The 20,115-nt window shown below is 53.0% G+C and overlaps 1 protein-coding gene across 3 annotated transcripts in view; it reads right to left on the bottom strand.

The window, feature by feature from the left end:
• The window catches only part of COL22A1 (collagen type XXII alpha 1 chain), a 259,547-nt gene that overhangs the window by 143,941 nt on the left and 95,491 nt on the right, over positions 1–20,115 (bottom strand). For all 3 annotated transcript variants that reach the window (XR_010936688.1, XM_067712824.1, XM_067712825.1), the window contains 4 exons: positions 5,679–5,732; positions 4,793–4,846; positions 3,680–3,733; positions 1,737–1,781 (listed from right to left, as the gene is read on the bottom strand). Coding sequence is in view for 2 of the 3 variants with exons in the window: in XM_067712824.1 (XP_067568925.1) it covers positions 1,737–1,781; positions 3,680–3,733; positions 4,793–4,846; positions 5,679–5,732 (207 nt within the window). In the remaining variant the exon portion in view is untranslated. The remainder of the gene's footprint in view (positions 1–1,736; positions 1,782–3,679; positions 3,734–4,792; positions 4,847–5,678; positions 5,733–20,115) is intronic.

The raw sequence follows: 20,115 nt of genomic DNA, 5'->3' as shown, positions 1-20,115 counted from the left end.
TCCCTTTTGCTGGTCTGGAGCTCAGCCCTACTGCCGGGTCCGTTCCCCAAACCCTGCCTGTTCCCACGGGGGCTTTCAAATGAGAACCTTGTTCCTTCGTGCACCGGAGCTGCCCATCAAGCCCTGTGCCTGGATCCTCAGTTATCCCAAGTGTCACTTTCAAGACTCTACCTTATAAAGGGAAGGAGCAGAGGGCCACAGAGAGGCGCTCTACCTGCAACCAAATGCACGGGGCCACATGAAACTCTCAAAAGAACCAAGAGACGCAACTCATGATGACCACGGGGTCAGGTATTTCCCTTTTCAAGCTACAGTGATTAAAACTGAATAGCCACACAAACAGAAACCATGCTTTGGAGCTGAGGTGGGCGTTATGCTAGCCTCTGCCCCCTCCCTCCTTCTGCGGAGCCTTCTGGGAAGCCTCGGGGCCACGTGTTTCCAGAGCCACACAACACATTCATTTTCTTTGCCTGGAGCCCCCCTTCTGGGGGAGCAGCCTAAGGAAACCATCCTAAATTGGAAAAATAAAGCTATCGGTGCAAAAATGGTCACCAAAGCAGTGTTTTTCATCATGAAAAACTGGAAAAAACCCTAAGTGATCAATAATAGGGGAGCGGGCACATAAATCACAGTCTAGTCACACACGGGACGCTGTGCAGCCGCTTAAGATAAATCGTAAAAGCCTACAGCAGCATATGCTGGGGAGAGGCTCCACGCAGGAACACGAGACAAGACGGATGCAAAGCAGAACATGTCACGTGTGACTATATAGGAAGACACGGGGCACACAAGAACAAGTCCTACAGGGACTTGGCCACCGCAGTTGTAGCAGGATGGTGGAATTAGAGGCTGTTTCTTCCCTATTTTCCAAATATACTGAAATAAAATTAAGTTTCTTAATAATTTAGACATTCCCTATAAAACTAGAGTAACAAGTACTCTAGGAAGATGGAACAGGGTAGCTGCTGAAAAAGGGTCTGGCACATGGCCGGTTTCTAGCTCTTGATCTGAAGGAGCCCCAGGAACAGATGGGCCTGGGATTCCTGAGAGTTTGATGCCAGCTGCTGTCTGGCGAGGTCAGGGGGGATATGCGGTCCTCACCCCCACCCAGCAGAACCCCGAGCCTTCTACCGCCTTAGCACCCATAGAAGGATCTGGTCTGAGGATTACTTGTGACCCGGTGGCCTCACCGCGAAGGCACGGCCCGCCTCAGCCCGCCCTGACCCGGTGGCCTCACCACGAAGGCACGGCCAGCCTCAGCCGCCCTGACCACGTCACCTCGGTGGCAACGTGCGTTCACGAGTCTCAGCTGACGTTGGGTCACAGCACTTGATGCACGAGGCTAAACGGGGGTCCCCACGGCCACAGCTGTCACCAGGCTCCCTCCCTCCGCGGGAGAGTCAGGTAATCGAGGTGTGGAGAACTTGTGCAACTTGCCGAGGGAGATGTAAGTCCATGGCAGTAACCGGAACTGAGTCCGGATCCAAAGGCTCTTTCAAAAACCTCTCTGGCCAGGAAACCCGAAATCTTGTCTCTGCAAGGGGACTGCAGCCCCTGCAGGTACTGAGCCCACAGCATTCTGGGCCCAGATCTTACGTTCAGAAGGCTGGAAAACTAATGCCTCCTCTGCACCGGGCTTCACCCGCCAGTGTGCGCACGCACGCATGCACGCACACGTGCACACACACACTGTCTATGGAAAGCTGCACTGATTGACTGAAGCAGATTGGAAATACCTTTTCTCCTTGGGCTCCCTTTTCACCTCGTTCTCCATGGAGACCCTGGGGAAGAGGGGAAGATGAGTAACAGGACAGCCCCGTCCAGCTTCTCTGCGCTGAGTCTGAGGCCCGTGGGCAGCCTGCCTGCCTGGGGTGGCAGTGAAGGTCTGTCTCCCGTGCCGCCTCACTCCGCACAGCGGCCTGCACTCCCCCCTCAGGCCTGGGCAGCGATCGGGTCCCCCGCTGCGTGAGACGTGAGCTCCCGGGGCTGGTCCCCCCGCCTGGATCATCGAGGTCCTCCCTGTTAAGACTTGAACCCACCCTGGTCCCTGCGCTCATCTGGTCAATCGCAGGAAGGTGGCCTTGGAGTCAGTCCCCACTGCCACCCAGAGCCTGTGATTCCGTCTGATCATGGAGTGGCGGAGCAGCCCAACACTGAACCTGAGACTCTGGGCCCCTTTAAGCCACATTCCTCCACCTCCCCCAGGGACAGGGCCGCTGCCCCACCCTCCATCCACCCCACCTTCCTCAGGAGCAACACCTAGAACCTGCACTAAGGATTCCCTCCCCTCTGTGAGCAGAAGCGATGGAAACGCCAGCCAAGGTGTTGGCTTCTCTGACCACACGATTCAAATTACAGTCCCTGCCCCGCCCGCCTACCGTCCATCCTCTTCACCAGGCTTCACTTTCCTCGAGCACTCAGCCCCACAGGACACATCTGTGGCCTCCCCCAAGCAGAATGCCAGCCCCATGAGGGCAGCGCCTCCTTTCCTTCAGTGCCGCACCCCACGGTCTGGAAAAGCAGCTGCCCCTTGATGTCCATAAACACTTGTTAAATAAGTGAGCCAAGGAATGGCTACATCAATCCCTTGGTTTGCACGAGAATCTTGCAGAAGTTCTACCTGAAGGCTACTGCCCCACATGACAGTGCAGAGATCAGAATGCACGTGTGTCTGCTCCTCTGAGATGTGTAGGGTGTGCGGTGAGATGCCGGGTCACAGCACCCCCACTGGTGGAAGCACGGCTGCTCCCGGGCAGGAATGCAGCTTGGGGCATGGCCCTGCTGGAGAGGCCTGAGTACATCCTGTGTTACTAGGTGAATGCCCTGTGTCCCCTCTCTCTCCTCTCCCTTCCTGGATGCTCTAAGGAAAGGATGTTAAAGGGGGCAGACTGCCAGGCCTGCTTGTGGATCCCAGGAGTAATACTTACATCTTTGGTGCCTGGGGAAGAGGCACAGGGCCAGAGCACAGGACGCCTTCCCGGAAGGCAGAGGGTCTGCGGACCACTCAGGCCTCTGGGGGCAGCTGGATATACAGGCCATTCTAATTCCAGCCAAATATTCTGGCCGGATACACAGAGGTCAGAGGTTTTGAATGCCCCTGAGGCAATGCAGGTTGCCTTGTTTGAAAACGACCATTAACACTGCTTCTTTCCTTTGGAGAGCATCTCAAATCTTTCTTAACAAGCACTAAAAACAAGGTTAGAGGCTCAAGGAGACACTTTGCTCACTATATACCGTATCTACTTGTCCATCGCTTTGTTCACGGGGCACTTGGTCACCAAACATCCCCTGTGTCTGGCACTGTTCTAGGGGCTGAAAATTTATAATAAAGACTCCACCCCTTTCTGGAGCGGCTGACTAGACAGATTGGTAAAAAATGGCTTCTTTAGGTCAAGTGTCAGAAATACCTGGGCTGCTGGGTAAAAATGCAGATTCCTGGGCTCCACGCAAACCTGTTGCTTTAGCTGGGAATGGGGCCCTGGGAACGTGCATTTGAACATGATCGCTAAGAGATCCTTTAAGTACCATAACATGTAAGCATTTCTGGTCTAAGAAGAATCACCCATGCTTCACTGCCATGTCCTCCGTGTACAGATGTGGGATGGAGACCTGTCAGAGCCTGGGTCCCAGTCCCTGGCAGAGGCGACAGAGCCCCTTCCACACAGCTGCCTCTACTTACAGGAGCTCCGACAGGGCCGGGAGGTCCGGGAAGTCCAGGAGGTCCTTGGGGTCCCTGCAGAAGCGTGTTCACAAAAAAAGGTTTGGGAATGGCCAGAAGAGGCAGGAGCAGAGGTCACACTCTGTCGGTGACCACGTTCAGGGCCGAGAGGGCTGCTTCTCACCCACCACGTGCCACCGTGCCGCCCGCACAAGGTCTCCCCGAGAGACCCCTCTATCTCCGCTGCTCCCTGCCCCACGCAGAGCTCGTGCCACCCCCTGCCTGGTGGAGCCAGGATTCACACGCAACTCTGCTTGACTTCGAGGAACAGGAAACAGTGTGCTGAGCGATCAGAAGTCCAGTGCGGCTGTCTCGTTTCCACGTGCCCCGCGGTCCACGGCCATGCCAGGATCTGGCCAGGACATGTGCACAGCTCTTGGTCACATGACTGATTCCCTCAGCGCATCGCTCATACTTCGCCGTGGGGCCAGCACAACCCAGACGTGTCCTGACAAAGCCCAACGGGAGTCTGCAGGGCCTGGAGACCCCTCTGCTGCCTGGACCATGGGTTGCTATGATTTCTAGGCTACTAACTGGGCAATATCTGTTAAAATCTATTAAAATTAAAATGTTCTTTTCCTCAGCCAAAGGTATCCCAATTTTTGTCATCTAGCCTACGGAAATAAAAATACAGTATATGTAAGAGAAACGTGTGCACGTGCACACGTGTGTGTGCATTTACTGATTTTAGTGAAAAAGATGAAATCAGAAATAACCTTAAGGGCCACAAATAGAGGAAAAGTTATGTAAATTACGACACATCCATATGATGGAATAACATGCACTGATTAAGAGAATAGGTGGTGTCGATCCATACTGGTGTGGAAAGATAGGTCTCTTGTTAAAAAAGATAAACGGCAGAGTACGGTACGATTCATTTTCTGTAAGCCTTTAGAAATATCATGGATGTGTGGACATACACACATGAGCCCGGGTGTGGTGCATAAGCAGTGTAGGTAGGGAACCCATTTGGGCATCAGCTCTACGCCTAAGGAAATGTTACCCAAAAAGTTCGTTTTGCATCAAGATCTGTACACCAGGAACAAGAGAGGAATAACTCAAAGCAACACTTACCCGCACGCCCACCTCTCCAGGCAGCCCCGGCTCTCCTGGCTCTCCCGGCTCCCCCTGCACACACAGAATAGCATGTGGTCACAACCCGGCGGACACAGGCCCAGGCACCCGAGGCATCTCTTCCTGGAACTAGAACTCGGCACGGAAACGATGTAACCACCAGTGAGCTGAGACCCAGCTCCCCCAGAGACTCTTTCTACAAGCAAAGGAGCTGATCTTCACTGCGGGTGTTCATCACCTCAGTCCCCATCCACTCCTGCTGCTGGTCCAACAAAACTCAGCTGAGACAGAACAGTGGAGCAAGCATAGTGGCTCGCGTGCCCATCAGGGGCCGCCAAGAACCCGAGCCGGTTTCCATTTGGGTCCTTGCTGGAGAAGAGGGCCCGTTTGTCCTGGATCGGACTGACCCGCCTGAGTTGAGGTCACATTTTGCCTGGGGTCCTAGACTGTGTTCCAACTCAGAGGCTGCGGGTGCAGAGGTGGAGTCGGGGTGCCCCCCAGAGGGAGGCCGGCTGGCCATGCAGGCTGCTGCTGGGGTCTCACCGACTCCTTGAGCTGTGAACCGGGGACTTGGGAACCGAATCCCTCAGCTTGGACCTCGACTTGGTTCCAGGTCTAGGCATCGGACAAGACCTCCCATGCAGGACTGCCTGTCAGCTAAGTGAGAAAACAGCTTCCAGGGACACATAGGTGGCAGATGCCTGGTGGCAACGGCTGCTGCTGGTGATGTTATAACTATCAGGCTGGCCTCCAGGGACCTGGGAAGATCCTGGTACAAAGAAGCCCCAGCTCAGGCCTGGCCCTGGCAAAGGCCACCCCACTCGGGGACAGGGGACTCTGATCAGGAGGTCCCAAGCCCGGTGCTGCCCTGTGGGAACAGACGTACCTGCATGCCTTTGCTGCCGTCTCTCCCAGGGGGACCCGGCAGGCCCAGGGAACCCTAGGACGAGAGAAAGAGAACAGCAATTAGGACAGGGTGAGGACAGCACTGGAGACAGGCTCTCAGGATGCTGGTGCAGTGGAGAAAGTGCCAGACAGGACCTGTGGCCAGGACACCACGACTCAGAGGGCAATTCCCAGACCTGCAGCCAGGGCGCCTCCTGGGAGAGGGTGAGAAATGCAGATTCTCAGGCTTCACTGGAGGCCTATTGTATCAGGGCCCATGTTTTAACAAGATCCCCCAGGGGGTACATATGCACCTGACAGTGGGAGTGAGACGCCCCTGCCCCGCCCTCCCCTAACTCGCCGTGTGGCTGACCCCCCTCCGGGACCCGAGTCACACGTGTCAGCACAGCACCAGGCCGGAGCAGGGTTCTTGACCTGGGCCCCATCAGCACGGGGCTGATAATTCTTTGTTCGGGGGTGGGGAGGCTGTCCTGGGTGTTGCAGGATGTCCTGCAGCATCCTGAGATGCCAGTAGCACTCCCCAGGTGTGACAACCCAAAATGCCTCCAGGGATCGCCAAACGTCCCCTGGGAGGTAAAACTCACACCAGTTGAGGACCACTGGGCTAGACCAGGTATTGAAAATGTTTCCTAAGCTGGGGCGAACTCCATTCTGATGAACGGTGCAGAAGCATGGGACGGGCACGCTCATGGAGCAGCTGTGGGGACCTGCTCGACCCCCCCAACCATGCCTCCTAGAGATGGACGGGGGACAACTCAAAAACAGGGAAATCCAGGAGCCCTCTGCTCCTGTCCAGCTCCCACACCACCTGATTCAAATCAAAGGATTCCGCCAAGACCTTCACCCCAGCTGCCCCCTCCCCATCAATTTTCCGTGGGACACGGAGCAAGTCAGTGCCTCTTTCTGGGCTTTTCCATCTGTGAAATGACGATGCTGGACATTCAATGAATGACTGAACTGATGAACCTATAAGTATATTTAGAAAACACTAAGGGCTGGACCCTGTAGGATGTCTTCATATACTGTGTTATTTAGTACTCGTAATAAGCCCTCGAGACAGGTCTTATTTTCTGAAAGACACACCACACATTATACATTTCTAGTTTTTATCTATAAATTAAGATGCAACCGTGTATGTCTGTACACACACACACACACACACACACACACTTTTAAAACTTCTACAAAGTGCCTTCCATGGTCTCAACATTCCAAGTTGTGATATTGGAGAGAAAAACAGACGGAGAGACATCTCTGGCCCAGCTCTGCACCTTTCTAGCTGCGTGACCCCGAAGGCAGCCACTCTGAAAGGTTGTGTGGCGCTCGCCCCTCGTCCAAGTGTGGAGGGTGACACCAGCAGGGTCGCTGGGAGGATGAGGGGGTGCTGGGGCAGTAAAGCACACCCCTGCTGGGGGGACACCTCTACCCCCGGCACGCTGTCATCGCGGCCACATGAGGTACCCTCTCCTGCTGTCACGCAGCAATTTAATGGTGTCCACAGGGTGCCTGTGCTCCCACGAAACACTGATCTGCTGGGAAGTGGTGTCTGGTTCTTAAGCTCGGGGCCAGGAGGGTCTAGTCCTGGAGACTAAGGAGATCAGTTAACGTGAGTGGAACCTTCCAGAGGGGACGTCGCAGGCAAGGTAGCCTGGGGGGCGGGACTTCAGGGACTCGGCAGGCTGAATGCAACCCTCGTGCTCCTGCAACCGTCCCTTAGAGAAGGGTGGGCCAGTTTGGACAAATTACTTGATCTCAGAATCTCGGTCTCACTTTCTATAAAAAAGGAAACAACTACAGACACTGTGGAGCTTGCATAAGTATGAAGTGTCTCTGCGGGGGTTCATGTAACATTTCCAAAGCTGGTCTGCACGATACCTGTTTGATTTGTAGTTAATGTGTGACAGGGTGGGGGGAAGACTGCCAAGTCCTTGGGTCAAATAAGCTTGTGAACTACAGTTAAATACAGTTAAACAGGGTCCTTCACGGCAGGTTGTCTTGAAGCCTTAAACTTGCTCTGTGGATGGCGGTTCTGCACAGCGTCCTTGCCCGCCTGACCTGCCCCTGGGGCACGTGCGGGGACCCTGCACCTCCTCAGGGGCAAAACCGAGTCCTTCACCCACGTGCGTCCAGGGGACCAGGCTGACATCAGCAGGGGTTCAAAAGTGTTAAAAGGGAGTTAGTTATTGAGTAAGAAGAAGAAAGACGAAGGCAGTCTCTGATTGGCAAGCCTCGTACTTAGGTGGGATTTCCGAAGCGGAGAGACTTTCTCGTTGGTCTTAGGGAACGTCTGACTCTCCCTGGCTGGACACAAAGGCAGGCGAACAGTCTGGGTATTTTCACACGAGGAAGGATTGTTCAACATCAAGGGCCCAGGGTGTTCTGCGGTGGCCACTTCCTCAGGACAAGTGGCAGTCGATGGGGTGCTTTCTGGGGTCCAACTGTCCCTGTAAGGGCAGGGCAGCTGTGGCCGGAGACTTCTCAGCCTCTATTTCCACACCCACACAACAGGGGTGAATTCCCTGCCTGCCTGCCCCTCTATCTGACTATTTTGAAACTCAAGCGAGGTTGAAAGAGGCAACCAGTACAGACACAAGTGATTTCTGCAATACAGAGTGACAACCAGACACCAACTAGCATCGCTATCGTTAGCGCTAACGGCAGAACCAGCAGGAAAATTAACGGTAGACTAAAGAAAACGTTAAGGGGATATTACAGACGTGCTGCTGGCGGCCAGTCTTCGCTACACGTTCACGACCTGCCAGGTTCTGAGCTGTTTACCCTCATCAGTGCACTCGACCCGTCCTCACAACAATTCCACAGGGAGATGCAACTGCTACCTACGTTTCAGAGTTTACGACATGGAAACGCAGGGACTCAGTACTCTGCGAAGTTACAGCGTGTGTAGCGGGAGATCAGACTTGGGGCCCCAGAGTCGGCCTCGTCGTCTGCACAGCACTTGGCACTTACACGCACAGCCCTGCTTGGATGCTCGGTCACCCTGTGGGTTACGTGTTCCATGCTGTCTTCACGTGCAGCCCATGAGCACAGAGGAACCCTGACTTTCTGGCGGCTACCCAGAAGTTCCATGGCCTGGTGAGGCAGCTTGGGGCGGCTGAGGCCTGGGCACGCAGCCTTGCCCTCCCTCCGCAGAGATCGAGGTCAGCCCCACTCAGCCTCAACCAGCCGTCCTTCCCTGGGAAAGCATCAGAGCGTCCCCAAAGGCCTCGCAGGAGGCAGGAGCTCTGCCTCAAGCCAGGATGCCGGGGGTCAGGGACAGGGTGGGCTCAGCTCCCCAGATGCCCCGTCTCCAAGGCCATGTTTTATCTCCGGCCCCATCCTGCTCGGATCTTAGCAAAAGGCTGTGTGCTTCCAAAGGCAGGGGGCAGCCTACCGAACCCTGCTTCCTTACAACATTAGGGATAAATGCAACACTTTCCAAAAGGAGACGCTCCCCACAGCGCACCCCTCTAGGGTCAGCCCTCTTGGGGTGACGCGGTGCGAAGCTTGCCCCAGGGGTGGGTTACCCAGTCCTTGAAGGGCCAGCCCGTCTTCTGGCTGCTGCAGGTGGGAGGTCCCGCAGCTGCAGGCAGGGAAGGGAGGTCTAGATGGGCTCCTGCCTCAGGAATACAGCGGGGAGAGCAGCATAGCACGGCGTTTCCAGGACCATCTAATAGAGGAAGCCAGGGAGAAGACCAGAGACAACGCCAGAGGGAACTCCAGAGAGTTCTGGAACCTCCCCTGTGCCCACAGTTGTCAAACGCCCAGCTCTGTTGGCACTTTCCAGTAGATGCCCAACAAGTATCTGTGTGAGTCCGTCTCATCACAAGACAAGAGCTCCACGAGACGGGAACCAGGGCTCCGTCACCTCCGCGTGAGCCGTGCCCACGTGGCCCCAGGCCCCACAAGTGTTCCCTGCGCTTTAACTCCTTCCCCAGAGCCCTGTGGAAGTGAGCCCTGCGGGTACGAAACCCGCAGGGACAAAGGGAACAGCAAGCTGTTATAGGAAAACAACAGTCTCAAGAGCCAGTCAGCTGCAGCTTCAAATCCCGCTGTCCCTCAGTACCAACGGCCCGGGTCAAGTTAGCGGCACACCGTGAGTCTCAGTTTACATCTGTGAGGAGGCATCATAAACGTCCTGCAGGATGTGTGCTTCCCAAGGACGGGGACAGCTGGGCAAGCTGGCTTTAGAGCACTGGTAGGCAAAGAAACAGCCTCTTTAGACATGAATGTTTTCTTTGTCTGAGAAGGTAACATCTTTTTTTTTTTTTTTAATCTTCGAATCATGGTTAGGATAACCAAGCTGGCACTGCAAACAGACACATTCTGAGAAATTTCCACTTTCAAGTCATGATGAGATCCAGGCATTTCATTAAATGGGTTCCTGCCCTTGAAAACTGTGTCCCCGAGGATAAGTCAACATGACCCGCATATTTCATGTTTCAGGGCCACCTAATCTTAACGTCACAGACCACCATGCCCCCGTGACACGCTCTCCAAAGTCCTCCACCTGGACTCAGCTGCCTGCAGATGTTCTGAAGACAGAGTTACAGCCCTAAGCTGTCCGCTGATATCCCATCAGAAAAGTCATGCTACCACTCTGAACCTCAGTTTCATCATTCCTAAGATAGAGGTTCATGCTTCCAGATGAGAAAATGAGTGTGGATATAATTGGTAGACTATAAAATATTATTAAAATGCCAGTTGTTTATATTCTGTTGAGAACTAAGAACTCTTTCGCAAGCCCATAAGGTGGGTCAAAGAAAGGAGTGGGGAACAGACTGGAGGTGGCCCTGGAACTGGAAAGGTCGGGCACAGGGAGATCTTCAAAGGGAATATATGCAGCTCAGGAGCCACAGTGAAGTACAAAAAGCAGGAAAGCGGAGGGAGGGAGGGAGGGAGGGAGGGAGAGAGGAAGGAAGAAAAGGAAGGAAGGGAGGAAAGCGGAGGGAGGGAGGGAGGGAGGGAGAGAGGAAGGAAAAAAAGGAAGGAAGGAAGGGAGGAAAGAAAGGAGGGAGGGAGGGAGGGAGAGAGGAAGGAGAAAAAGGAAGGAAGGGAGGAAAGAAAGGAGGGAGGGAGGGAGGGAGGGAAGAAAGAGAAAGAGAAAGATGAGAGAGAGGGGGAGGAGACGGGAGGGGAGGGGAGGAGGGGACCAGACTGGCGAGCAGGGTCTGGATTCATATGAAGCCTCTGCTGCCCGTTAGCTGAGCAGAACAAGTGACTTCCCCTCCTGCTCTCAGCTTCGTCGTCCACAAACAGGGTGACGCAAGGAGTAATAGTACCTCTGGCACAAGGTGGTCTGTAAGATGCCTTGAGACAATGCTTTGGAAAATGCTCTGTACACAGGGAAATGTGAAAGAAGCATCAAGTTCTGTTATTTGGAGTAAACTGTCTGGAACCTCTGTTCTTCACCTGTGAAAAGGAAGTCACTCAGCTTAAGAAGATGACCATATACATATATACAGTGAAATACTACTCAGCCATAAAAAATAACAAAATAATGCCATTTGCAGCAATGTGGATGCAGCTAGAGATTATCGTACTAAGTGAAGTAAGTCAGAAAGAGAAAGACAATACCACGTGACATCCATGCGGAATCTAAACTACGGCACAAATGAACCTATCTATGAAACAGAAACAGACTCACAGACCTAGAGAACAGACTGGTGTTTACCAAAGCGGGGGGGAGGGATGGAGTGGGAGTTTGAGGTTAGCAGACCCAAACTGTTACATACAGAATAGACAAACAACAAGGTCCTACTGTATAGCACAGGGAACTATGTTCGATATCCTGGGATAAACCATAATGGAAAAGAACATAAAAAAGAATGTATGTACGTATATAACTAAGTCCCTTTGCTGTACAGCAGAAATTAACACAACACTGTAAATAAACTACACTTCAATAAAAATTTTTTTTAAATAAACAAAATATACTTTGTTTCATCTTTATGATATGTCACAGTCATTATGGAATTGCATTAATAAAATCTGGGTGAAAAACTTAAAAAAAAGAAAATGACCATAGATAATGCATGTGAAATCCATCACAGATGATGACCAGGGCTCGGGGAAGAGAGGCTTTCCCCCAGCTCACACGCGCAGCTGTGACTCAAAATCGGGGGGGGCCCTGATTCCAAGCCAAGGCGCTGACCTCTCTTCTGGCCACCCCCTCATGCACACACACACTGCCTCAGTAATCTCACTGGGAGCCCCTGGTGGGTAACACGTGGCAGGAAATTATCCACCCATATGCCCACTTGTCAGAACCAGAGCTCTAGGGATTACCTGGTTACTTCACTGGGCAAAACAGACAAGAGAGAACAGATACTTCCCCTGTTCTTTCGATTAATTAAATATCAGAGCTTTCCCCCGAAATACTGAGAAAGACCCTGCTTCGCTGCTACAGGTGCCATGTTAGTGCCCCTCTCCTTCCACCGGCAGAGCCGCAGCAGGCCCTAGGGTGGGGGCTGATGAGTCCTCTGGGCAGTGGTCCTCCAGGTGTGGTTCCCGAGCCAGGAGGGTCAGCATCACCTGTGCCTTGTCAGGAGGGCAGATTCTCTGGCCTCACCGCAGCCCCACTGAGTCAGACAGACCGGGAGCGGGGCCTGGCATGGTGGTTTAACAAGCCCTCAAGGGGGTTTGGGCACCTGGTCAAGTTTGAGAACCACTTCTCTGTGGCGTCAGAATGCATGAGCTCACTTCCTGGCTTGGCCACACGGACAGAGAAAGTCACTTGCACCTGGTCACATGGTTAATAGGCCTGTACAATAAGGACAACCATCTCTACCCCCAAACTAAGCAGCTTGTGTGTGAGTCCCGGCAGACAGTAGTAGTTGTAAATATGTGGGACCGTTATTATTCTCAGATGCTCTGCAAATTATTTCGGATGAACTGAAGAAAGGAAAAGACACCTTACACCTCTACGGCAGCCCACCTGGAACACGCTTTCTAATAACACTCCCCAGGCTCCCTGAGGCTTTGGGAGTTACAGAAGTCCTCCCTGGGGAAGGCAGGGAACACTGACATTTCCCAGCTGTCAGCCGGCCCTGGGGATAAGACCAGAGGACGCAGAAGATGTCACTTGGTGTAAAAGGTGGAAAACTACGCTGGTATCACGGTAATTATACTTACCAGTTATGAGCACTTTTTACAAATGTTAAGTCATTTACTTTCATTAGTTCATTTCATCCTCGTTGTAACCCTCTGAGGCCAGTAGAATTATAGTCGCCAATTTATAGGTGAGGTAAAGCACGGGTTGCAGGGGTTGAGTAACTGACTTGCTCAGTGTCCACAGCTGCTAAGTGGCCGAGCTGGGATCTGAGTCCAGCCGGTCGGTGTCTAGGGTGCATGCCCTTGGCCTCCCCTGCCCTCCCAGCCCAGCTGCCTAGCAGTCCAGCATTTACCCTCCCATAAATGCTCTGCCCTCCTGTATGAAGCCCTTGGCCCTGTGGCTGGGCCATGAACCTCGCCAAGAGCCTGAGTGTCAGACGGGGCTGGAAAAAGTGCCGACTTTCCTATTCCAGCTCTGCCCGGGGCCGTGAAAACCCATGAACTCAAAACTTCCCCGACGTGCCCTTCAGCACCACGGACAGGGCCTGCGGCATCTTTATTCTAACTCGCAGCGTTTTGCCCCAACCTACAAGGCTATTTGAGGGCACATAGGCAGCTGAGCCTATTTCCCCCAAACCCTTTAATTATGATAAAAATAGAAGGCACTCGACCACAGTTATCCGAGTCGATAGCCATGAATAAAGCACATTAAGGCACAGGCTAAGAATAGGAGTCGGGGGCACGGATTAAGCCAGCTGTGAAAAAAGAGGATGAGACCCAGAGCTGGCGGCAAACGGCATAAATTCATCTTAGAGGTTTCACACATACAAGCACACACATACCATTTATACTTCATGGCTCAGGGGCTCTATGATGTAGTCAGCGCATAAAATAAGTCGATTCCTACAAGGTACATGGGTTTTGAGGGTCAAGAATTCTCCGATAAAAGCATCCTTTTTGGGGGAGGGCAGGGAACCGGCATTGGCCAGTGCAGTGGTTAGGAAGGGGGGTGTAGGGTCGGACAGACACAACCTCAGCCCCTCACCCACCACTCTGCGCCCTTGGGCATATGCTCCAGACTCCTTCAAGGAGCTGCAGGAGGCTGACACGCATAAAGTGAACAGCTGGCAGATATCAAGTGGTCAATAAAAGGCTGATGTCATGATTCTTTCCACCACAAGGCATCTTCTTTGAGACAAAGCCACTCGACTGTTGCGGACAAAATCACCGAGTGCTGGCCACTGAATTCTCCATGGCTGCCAGTGTTAGCGCCCCACCCATCCCCTCGGACAGAATCTGCGAAGTAAGCGTGCCCATCATCCCCTGCAACGGCACACGTCCCACCTCCACCAGAACCCCGTGCTATGCAGAAGCACCTCGCGCTGAGAGCGCTTCTTGGCCAGTGCTCTGGAAAGGAGGCACTGGGAAGAAAAGCTGTATGTAGCAGACCCCGCGCTTCACCCCCCACCCACCTGGACAGCCCATCACCTCCACGAAATCCTCTCATCTCGCAATTTCAAGTACAGCCTGCCGTTGAAAGACACCAAAGAAAGAACTGACTCGGGTGGGAGGGACTCAGTCTTTCACACTGTGGATGGCACAAGGTGTGTCTGTCACGTTGAGATCAGAGAAGCGTCACTGTGAGAGCAGGTCTGACTGTCCCATGAAGTGGGACATGCACTGCGCCGCTGCTTCACAGGAAGGGCTCTCAGCCAGCTCAGACCTCAGGCCGCGGGCTGGTCAGGACCATGTGAGCGGCAGCGGCACTGCCACCCACCTCTCTGCCCTACGAGTTCTGCAGTGGCGCAGGTATTTTTCTAGACACTCTTCACTCTCCACCCCTCCACCCGCCTTGACTCTCAGTGCAGACGGCTGGATTAATCCTACTCCAAAGTTCACGTCCATCCTTCTGCTGTCCTTCTCCAGCCCTCCAGCACAGGACTAGACCTAAATTGGGTAGGCGTTACACTTTTGAACAAACCAGAGCTCACTATAAACTACTTCGTCCTCTCCCTATAGCTTCTACGGTGAAAACATTGATGTGTAGGAGCATCTTCCTAAGTCTCAGCGCCCTTTTCCATGAAATGATGATGGTGATACCCTCCACCTGCCCTCACTGGAAGGTCTGAGTAAGACAATGACTGTGGAACCACCTGGCTCCGTGCTTGACACCCCGAAGGTTACTGTGTCAGAAGCATCTCCAGGATTCCACAGGAGAAGGGGCCGGTGGACGTGCAAGGAGGAGGAATCAGTGCCGGGGAGGTGGAAACGTGGACCCAGAGATGGACCCAGAATTGGCAGGAGACGGAGACGGGGGAGGGTCGTTTGGGGCCAACAGGCAGGGGGCTTGATCCTCCACGTAACACAGTGTGGCTGCGCAGGGGTCTGTAGGGAACGGTGTGACCACAGCAGCGTTTAAAATCAAACGCAAAATCACGTGCATTTGCATGTTTCAAATAGGACAGTGAGAATGCGCCAAAGGAAGCCACCTGGAGCTGAGGAGCCCCAGGCGCCCTGCCCACCACCGGGCACACGAGTCCCCAGTGCTCCTCAAGCCACTGCCTTTCCCGAGAGGCTGGATCTTCAGGTCCACAGCAATGCAGGGGAGCCTGCTTTGTCCAATTTCAAATCATCAGAGAACAGGAGGCACTGGGCTTCTCAGGGGCCTGGTTTGGAATAAGCATGTGGGGAACCTACTTTTCTCAGACCTGGGGACCAGCCCACCTCAGCTGACAGCTCTGAACCTGGCCTTCTAACAACCCTCCTTAGTTCCATCAAGATGGCCGTGGCCTCTTTCCTCGGTTTCCCAATCGGCACCTTATTTGTTTAACTTCACGGTGAACCAACCCATAAGGGCTTCCCCCGTGATGACCTGCACGCGGCTCCGGCATCCGCTGCAGGACACCTGGCTGACGTTTCTAGAGGCAGCATCCCAGGGAGTCAGAACGGCCTCTGCTGTATGTCTGGCTCCGATTCCTCTTTCCCCGTCAGGTTTATCGTCCCGATAAAAATGGAAACAAGCCATAAAGACAAGGAACCGATGTTTGCGTGACCTAGAATTCTGTCTGCTACTGAGTCAACCAGCCCAATAAAGTTTAGCTGAGTTCCTTCTATTTGCTCGCATAGTTTTTCTGGGGCACCGCACTGTGAAATCCGAGCACAAAATCCATACAAAGTTTTATTTACTGCCGTACGGATTTCTGTGAAAATGCTGAAGAGAGGACTTTTTGGTGGTGGTTGTTTTGGTTTCTTTCCCCCCGCTACCAAGCGCTGAGTACACAGCTGCTGACCCACGCATGGCTTTACGGGACACTTGGCCACAATTCCACCCCCTGTGGCTCCCAAGGGCCCCCACCATCTACCAGGTGTGAGCCAGACTTGATGAGGGGCTGCAAGCCCTTCCCCTGCTCTGTCCTCTGTTACTCTCCACTCGAGGGACACAGGGGGTGGGGGAGTCTCCTCAGCACCGGGTCTAGGCTGGTCTCTACCTGAGAGCTGCCTTCTACATCCCATCCCAACTCTAATTAAAATATTAATACCAGCAGCTGCTCATAAAGAAAGCAAAGAGCCCCAGCAGGAAATGCATTGCCCTGTGTATCTGAGCAGCAGGTGATGCTGGCTTAGGTGAGCTGGGACTCCGCTCTGCAACGGCATCTACAAGGGTCCACGCTGGGCCCAGCCTGTGTGTGTCACCGCTGCCCTACCCCACCTGGCTCGCTGCATGGCTGCAGGGATATCTGGGCTCTCATCGCACAGCCCCAGGCCCTGGGAGAAAGAACACCGTCCCCGGGCTTCTAAGTGAAAGTACTGAGTCTGTCGTTCTGTTTGGACTAACGTAGATAATGTGTCCGAATTGACCATCACGCTCGGAGAATCCAGCGCCCAGGTGGCTTAGACCTGATTCCCGCTAATGCTTTCGGATCTGCCAGGTGCTCTGCGAAGTTCTTTCCGTGGATGCAATCACTTAACCCTCACTTCAATCTTACAAGAGCCTATTATTGTTACTATTATCTTCAGTGTACACATGAGAAAACAGGCACCAAGAACTGCAATGACCTTTCCAGGGTCACACAGCAGGACAGGGGCAGTGCCAGGTTCCCAAAGCCTGACCCTCAGCCGCTGCCATGTTCTGTCATCTGGGACCAGCCGTCACAGCACGCAGGGTTCGGCAAATGCCCCATGCTGGGAGAGAGGGCTCTTCCCTCCAAAATAATACTTTTGGATTTGGATTTTGGCTTTTGGATTTCATGCATGAACAACTGTAAATATACTATTATTTTTTATTTTTTCATCATATTAAGTTTAAGCTCTAGTTGTTAGTTAAATGTTTATGTTTTGCAAAAGTACTAATGTTATAGCAACATAAAGAGCAATTAACAAGGCACGAAATAGCCCAAATCCCACTCCCCAGTGCACTGGCTCTGCTCGCCGCACACGCCTTTCGTGTGGGAGTGCATGTGGCTTCCTATTCTACTATTTCATTGACGCCATGTTGCGTGCACATCTACATATATAAGGGCTTCCTAATTTTCACTTGAAGAAATGCAATTTTCCATCAGGTTGTTTCCATTTTTTGCTGCCGCTGGTCACCATTAAGAGTACTTACAAAGAACAGAGTCAGCTTGCAGTCGTTTTGTTTCTGTTCCTCCCTTCATTGGAACTGTGCTTACAATAATTTCCTAGATATTTTTTAGTTTGATTCTCTAAGCAGCCCCAGCAGTACAATACCGGGTATCCTGGGAAACCCTCAAGGTGCAGTGCTGACGTGACCGGCGTCCTAGGCAGGGTCTCCTGATAGCGTCGTCACCCTCTGAGCGTGTAACAGGGTGGAGGATGGAGGTGGCACAACAGGCTCGATTAAGGACCAGGAAGAAGAAGAAACACTCATGATTAGACAACCACGTGACCAGAATGTGTGTGCATGTCTCCTCCTCTGAATTGGTGAGTGAGAACTCTGGGGGAGGCCCAGGCCATGTTTTACAGCTCTGTGAACCCACCACTCTCCCACGTACTAGGTACTTGAACGCTGTTTACTGAAGAAGCACATCTGTCACTCTTTTATGGATTTTAGCAACAGCTTCTAGCAGACAAAAGAAAGGAATAAAGATAAGGGACAGATTTTTACATGAACTACCACGTGCCAGGGACTAAGCCAGGTGCTGTCACAGGCACTGCCAACCTCCTATAAGCCCCACAACAGCCCTAAGGGGTGGGCATCAATGGCCCCACTTTACAGATGAGGAAACTGAGGCTCAGAGAGACACCACCCAATGCTCACCTAGCCACTGCAGAGCTGGGATCCAAATCAGGTCTGCCCAACTCCCCGAACCTGCTTTCTTTCCATCACCTGAGCCCACATCTGAGCACAAAACGAAAGCTCTCTTTGTCCTCGTCCCCCCAGGTGCTAGATTCCTAAGGGAAAGAGGAACGCTCCCAAAGGGCAGAGGTCTATCTCCCCAGCATCACATGCACCCCTGCAGAGGAAAACTGGAGCGACGCTCTGGCTTCCAGACACCAGAGGGCGCTGTGGGTCCAGGAAGGGACGACAAGGCAGCCTCTCTGTGGGGTTCCTCCCCTGAAGGCTCTGGTCCCCCAGAGCGGAAGGACCCTCGGGATGCAAAAGGAAGCTCACTGGACACCACGCACTTTGGCCTTGTTTTTGTTGTTTCTGAATTTTTTTCTACCGCGGGGCTCATGGACCACATCTCCATGGAAAAGACTCAGTGTCCAGCCGTAGGAAACCTTACACCAACATCTTCACTCTGCTTATTAATTTATTTTGTCAACATGGAAGGACCAAGGGTGGGAAGGGCACGGAAGTCATCACCCCTCCCTGCTCCCCCTGACTCCTTCCAAACTGGTCCAAACCAGCCCACCAGCACTGGTCCACACCATGCTGCCGCCGCCCTCTCTTACCCTCCTCAACAAGACAGCGTTGCCAGTGACGACGGGGCGGGGGGGGGGGGGGGGGGGGCGAGAACAGCGGCATCACCCATTATGCGGGCTTGCGACGTGGGGCCCTGGGTTAATCTTCCCAGCATCCTCACGTGGTAGGAACTATTATCATTCCCCTTCTCACTCTTACAGAAAAGGAACCTGAGGCTCCACATGAAGGGGAGCCGGAGTGTGAAGCTGAACCTTTCTGACTGCAGAGTCTGTGACCATTCTACTGGCTCTCGGTCCTGGATGACGGAGGTCCACACTCCATCCATCCATTCACTTACTAGGCAAGCATTTATTTAGTGCCAGCTGTCTTCCAGACGCTGTGAAGGAGGGTCCATGCCTATCTTTCTCTCCTTCTGTGCCCCCAACACCTGGACTACGCGCAGATCTTTTCAGGCAGCCCCTAAAAGCCTGCTTCCCCCTTTCCCTGAGCCCTATTTCATACGTATTAAAACACTGAGGGAGCTTTGTCCCAAGAACCCGTGGTGAACGTGGGGTGGAACGGGAACCAGAGAGAAGGCTGGCTTCCAAAACTAGGGGCAGAGGCAGCCCAGGAACAAAGCACCACACAGTGGTCCTGGGCATTTGGTGGGGGGCGCTGGGCAAGTCAGGAGGCCAAGAGCTCCGGCAGTGTTCCAGCTGTGTGACACTGGGCCAGTCACTCACCTTCTCTGAGCCTCAGTTTCCTCAGCTGCAGAAAAAGGGGTAATTGAATCAGCCTTCCAGCTTCCCTTCACGAGTGATTGTGTTTTCTAGCCATCTTACTAACTGTGACCTTGGGCAGGTCACTTGACCTCTAAGCTATGTTCTCTCATCTGTGAAAAGGGCATAGCTGTGACTTCCTTGAAGCACTGTCTTAATAATAAGACATTAAAGCATGGAACACAGCATACACGGTGCCTCGCCCTCAGATAGGTCAATGCACATTGTCACAGTGGCTGATTACATCACCAAAAATTTAAAAAAAACCCCAAAAACCACAGCAAGATTCAGCGTAACATGACTGGACACAGTCGCGGACTGTGGACACATCAGGCTCCAGTTCATCCAATCCCCTTGGTACTCTGCGATTGCTTTCGAGAGAATATTCAAGCAAAAGAGCCGGTTTGTTAAGCTCTGTCCACGTGCATGAGTCACCAGTGGTCTCCTTTCTGTGGATCCTGTTGTCCCCTTGACTCTCCCTGGCCCCGCTGCATCCTTGGAGGGGAAGCAGAGACTCCAAGTTACGGAAGACAGCCCCAGGGACTCAGGCTGGGGGTGGGCTGATGACCCAGTCTCAGAACTGCCACCTGCAAGGTCCCTTATGCATCATCACATCCCACCCCTTCGTTTCTACAGATGAGGGAGCAGAGACCCAGAGACGGAGGTGACTCATCCTGAATCACACAGCTCAGATGTGGAAGAATCTAGACTCAGACTTTGCT

This window comes from Pseudorca crassidens, chromosome 17 (genome assembly GCF_039906515.1).
Source record: "Pseudorca crassidens isolate mPseCra1 chromosome 17, mPseCra1.hap1, whole genome shotgun sequence".
NCBI classification, from domain to species: Eukaryota; Metazoa; Chordata; class Mammalia; order Artiodactyla; family Delphinidae; genus Pseudorca; species Pseudorca crassidens.
This window is presented reverse-complemented; position numbering and strand designations above follow the sequence as displayed.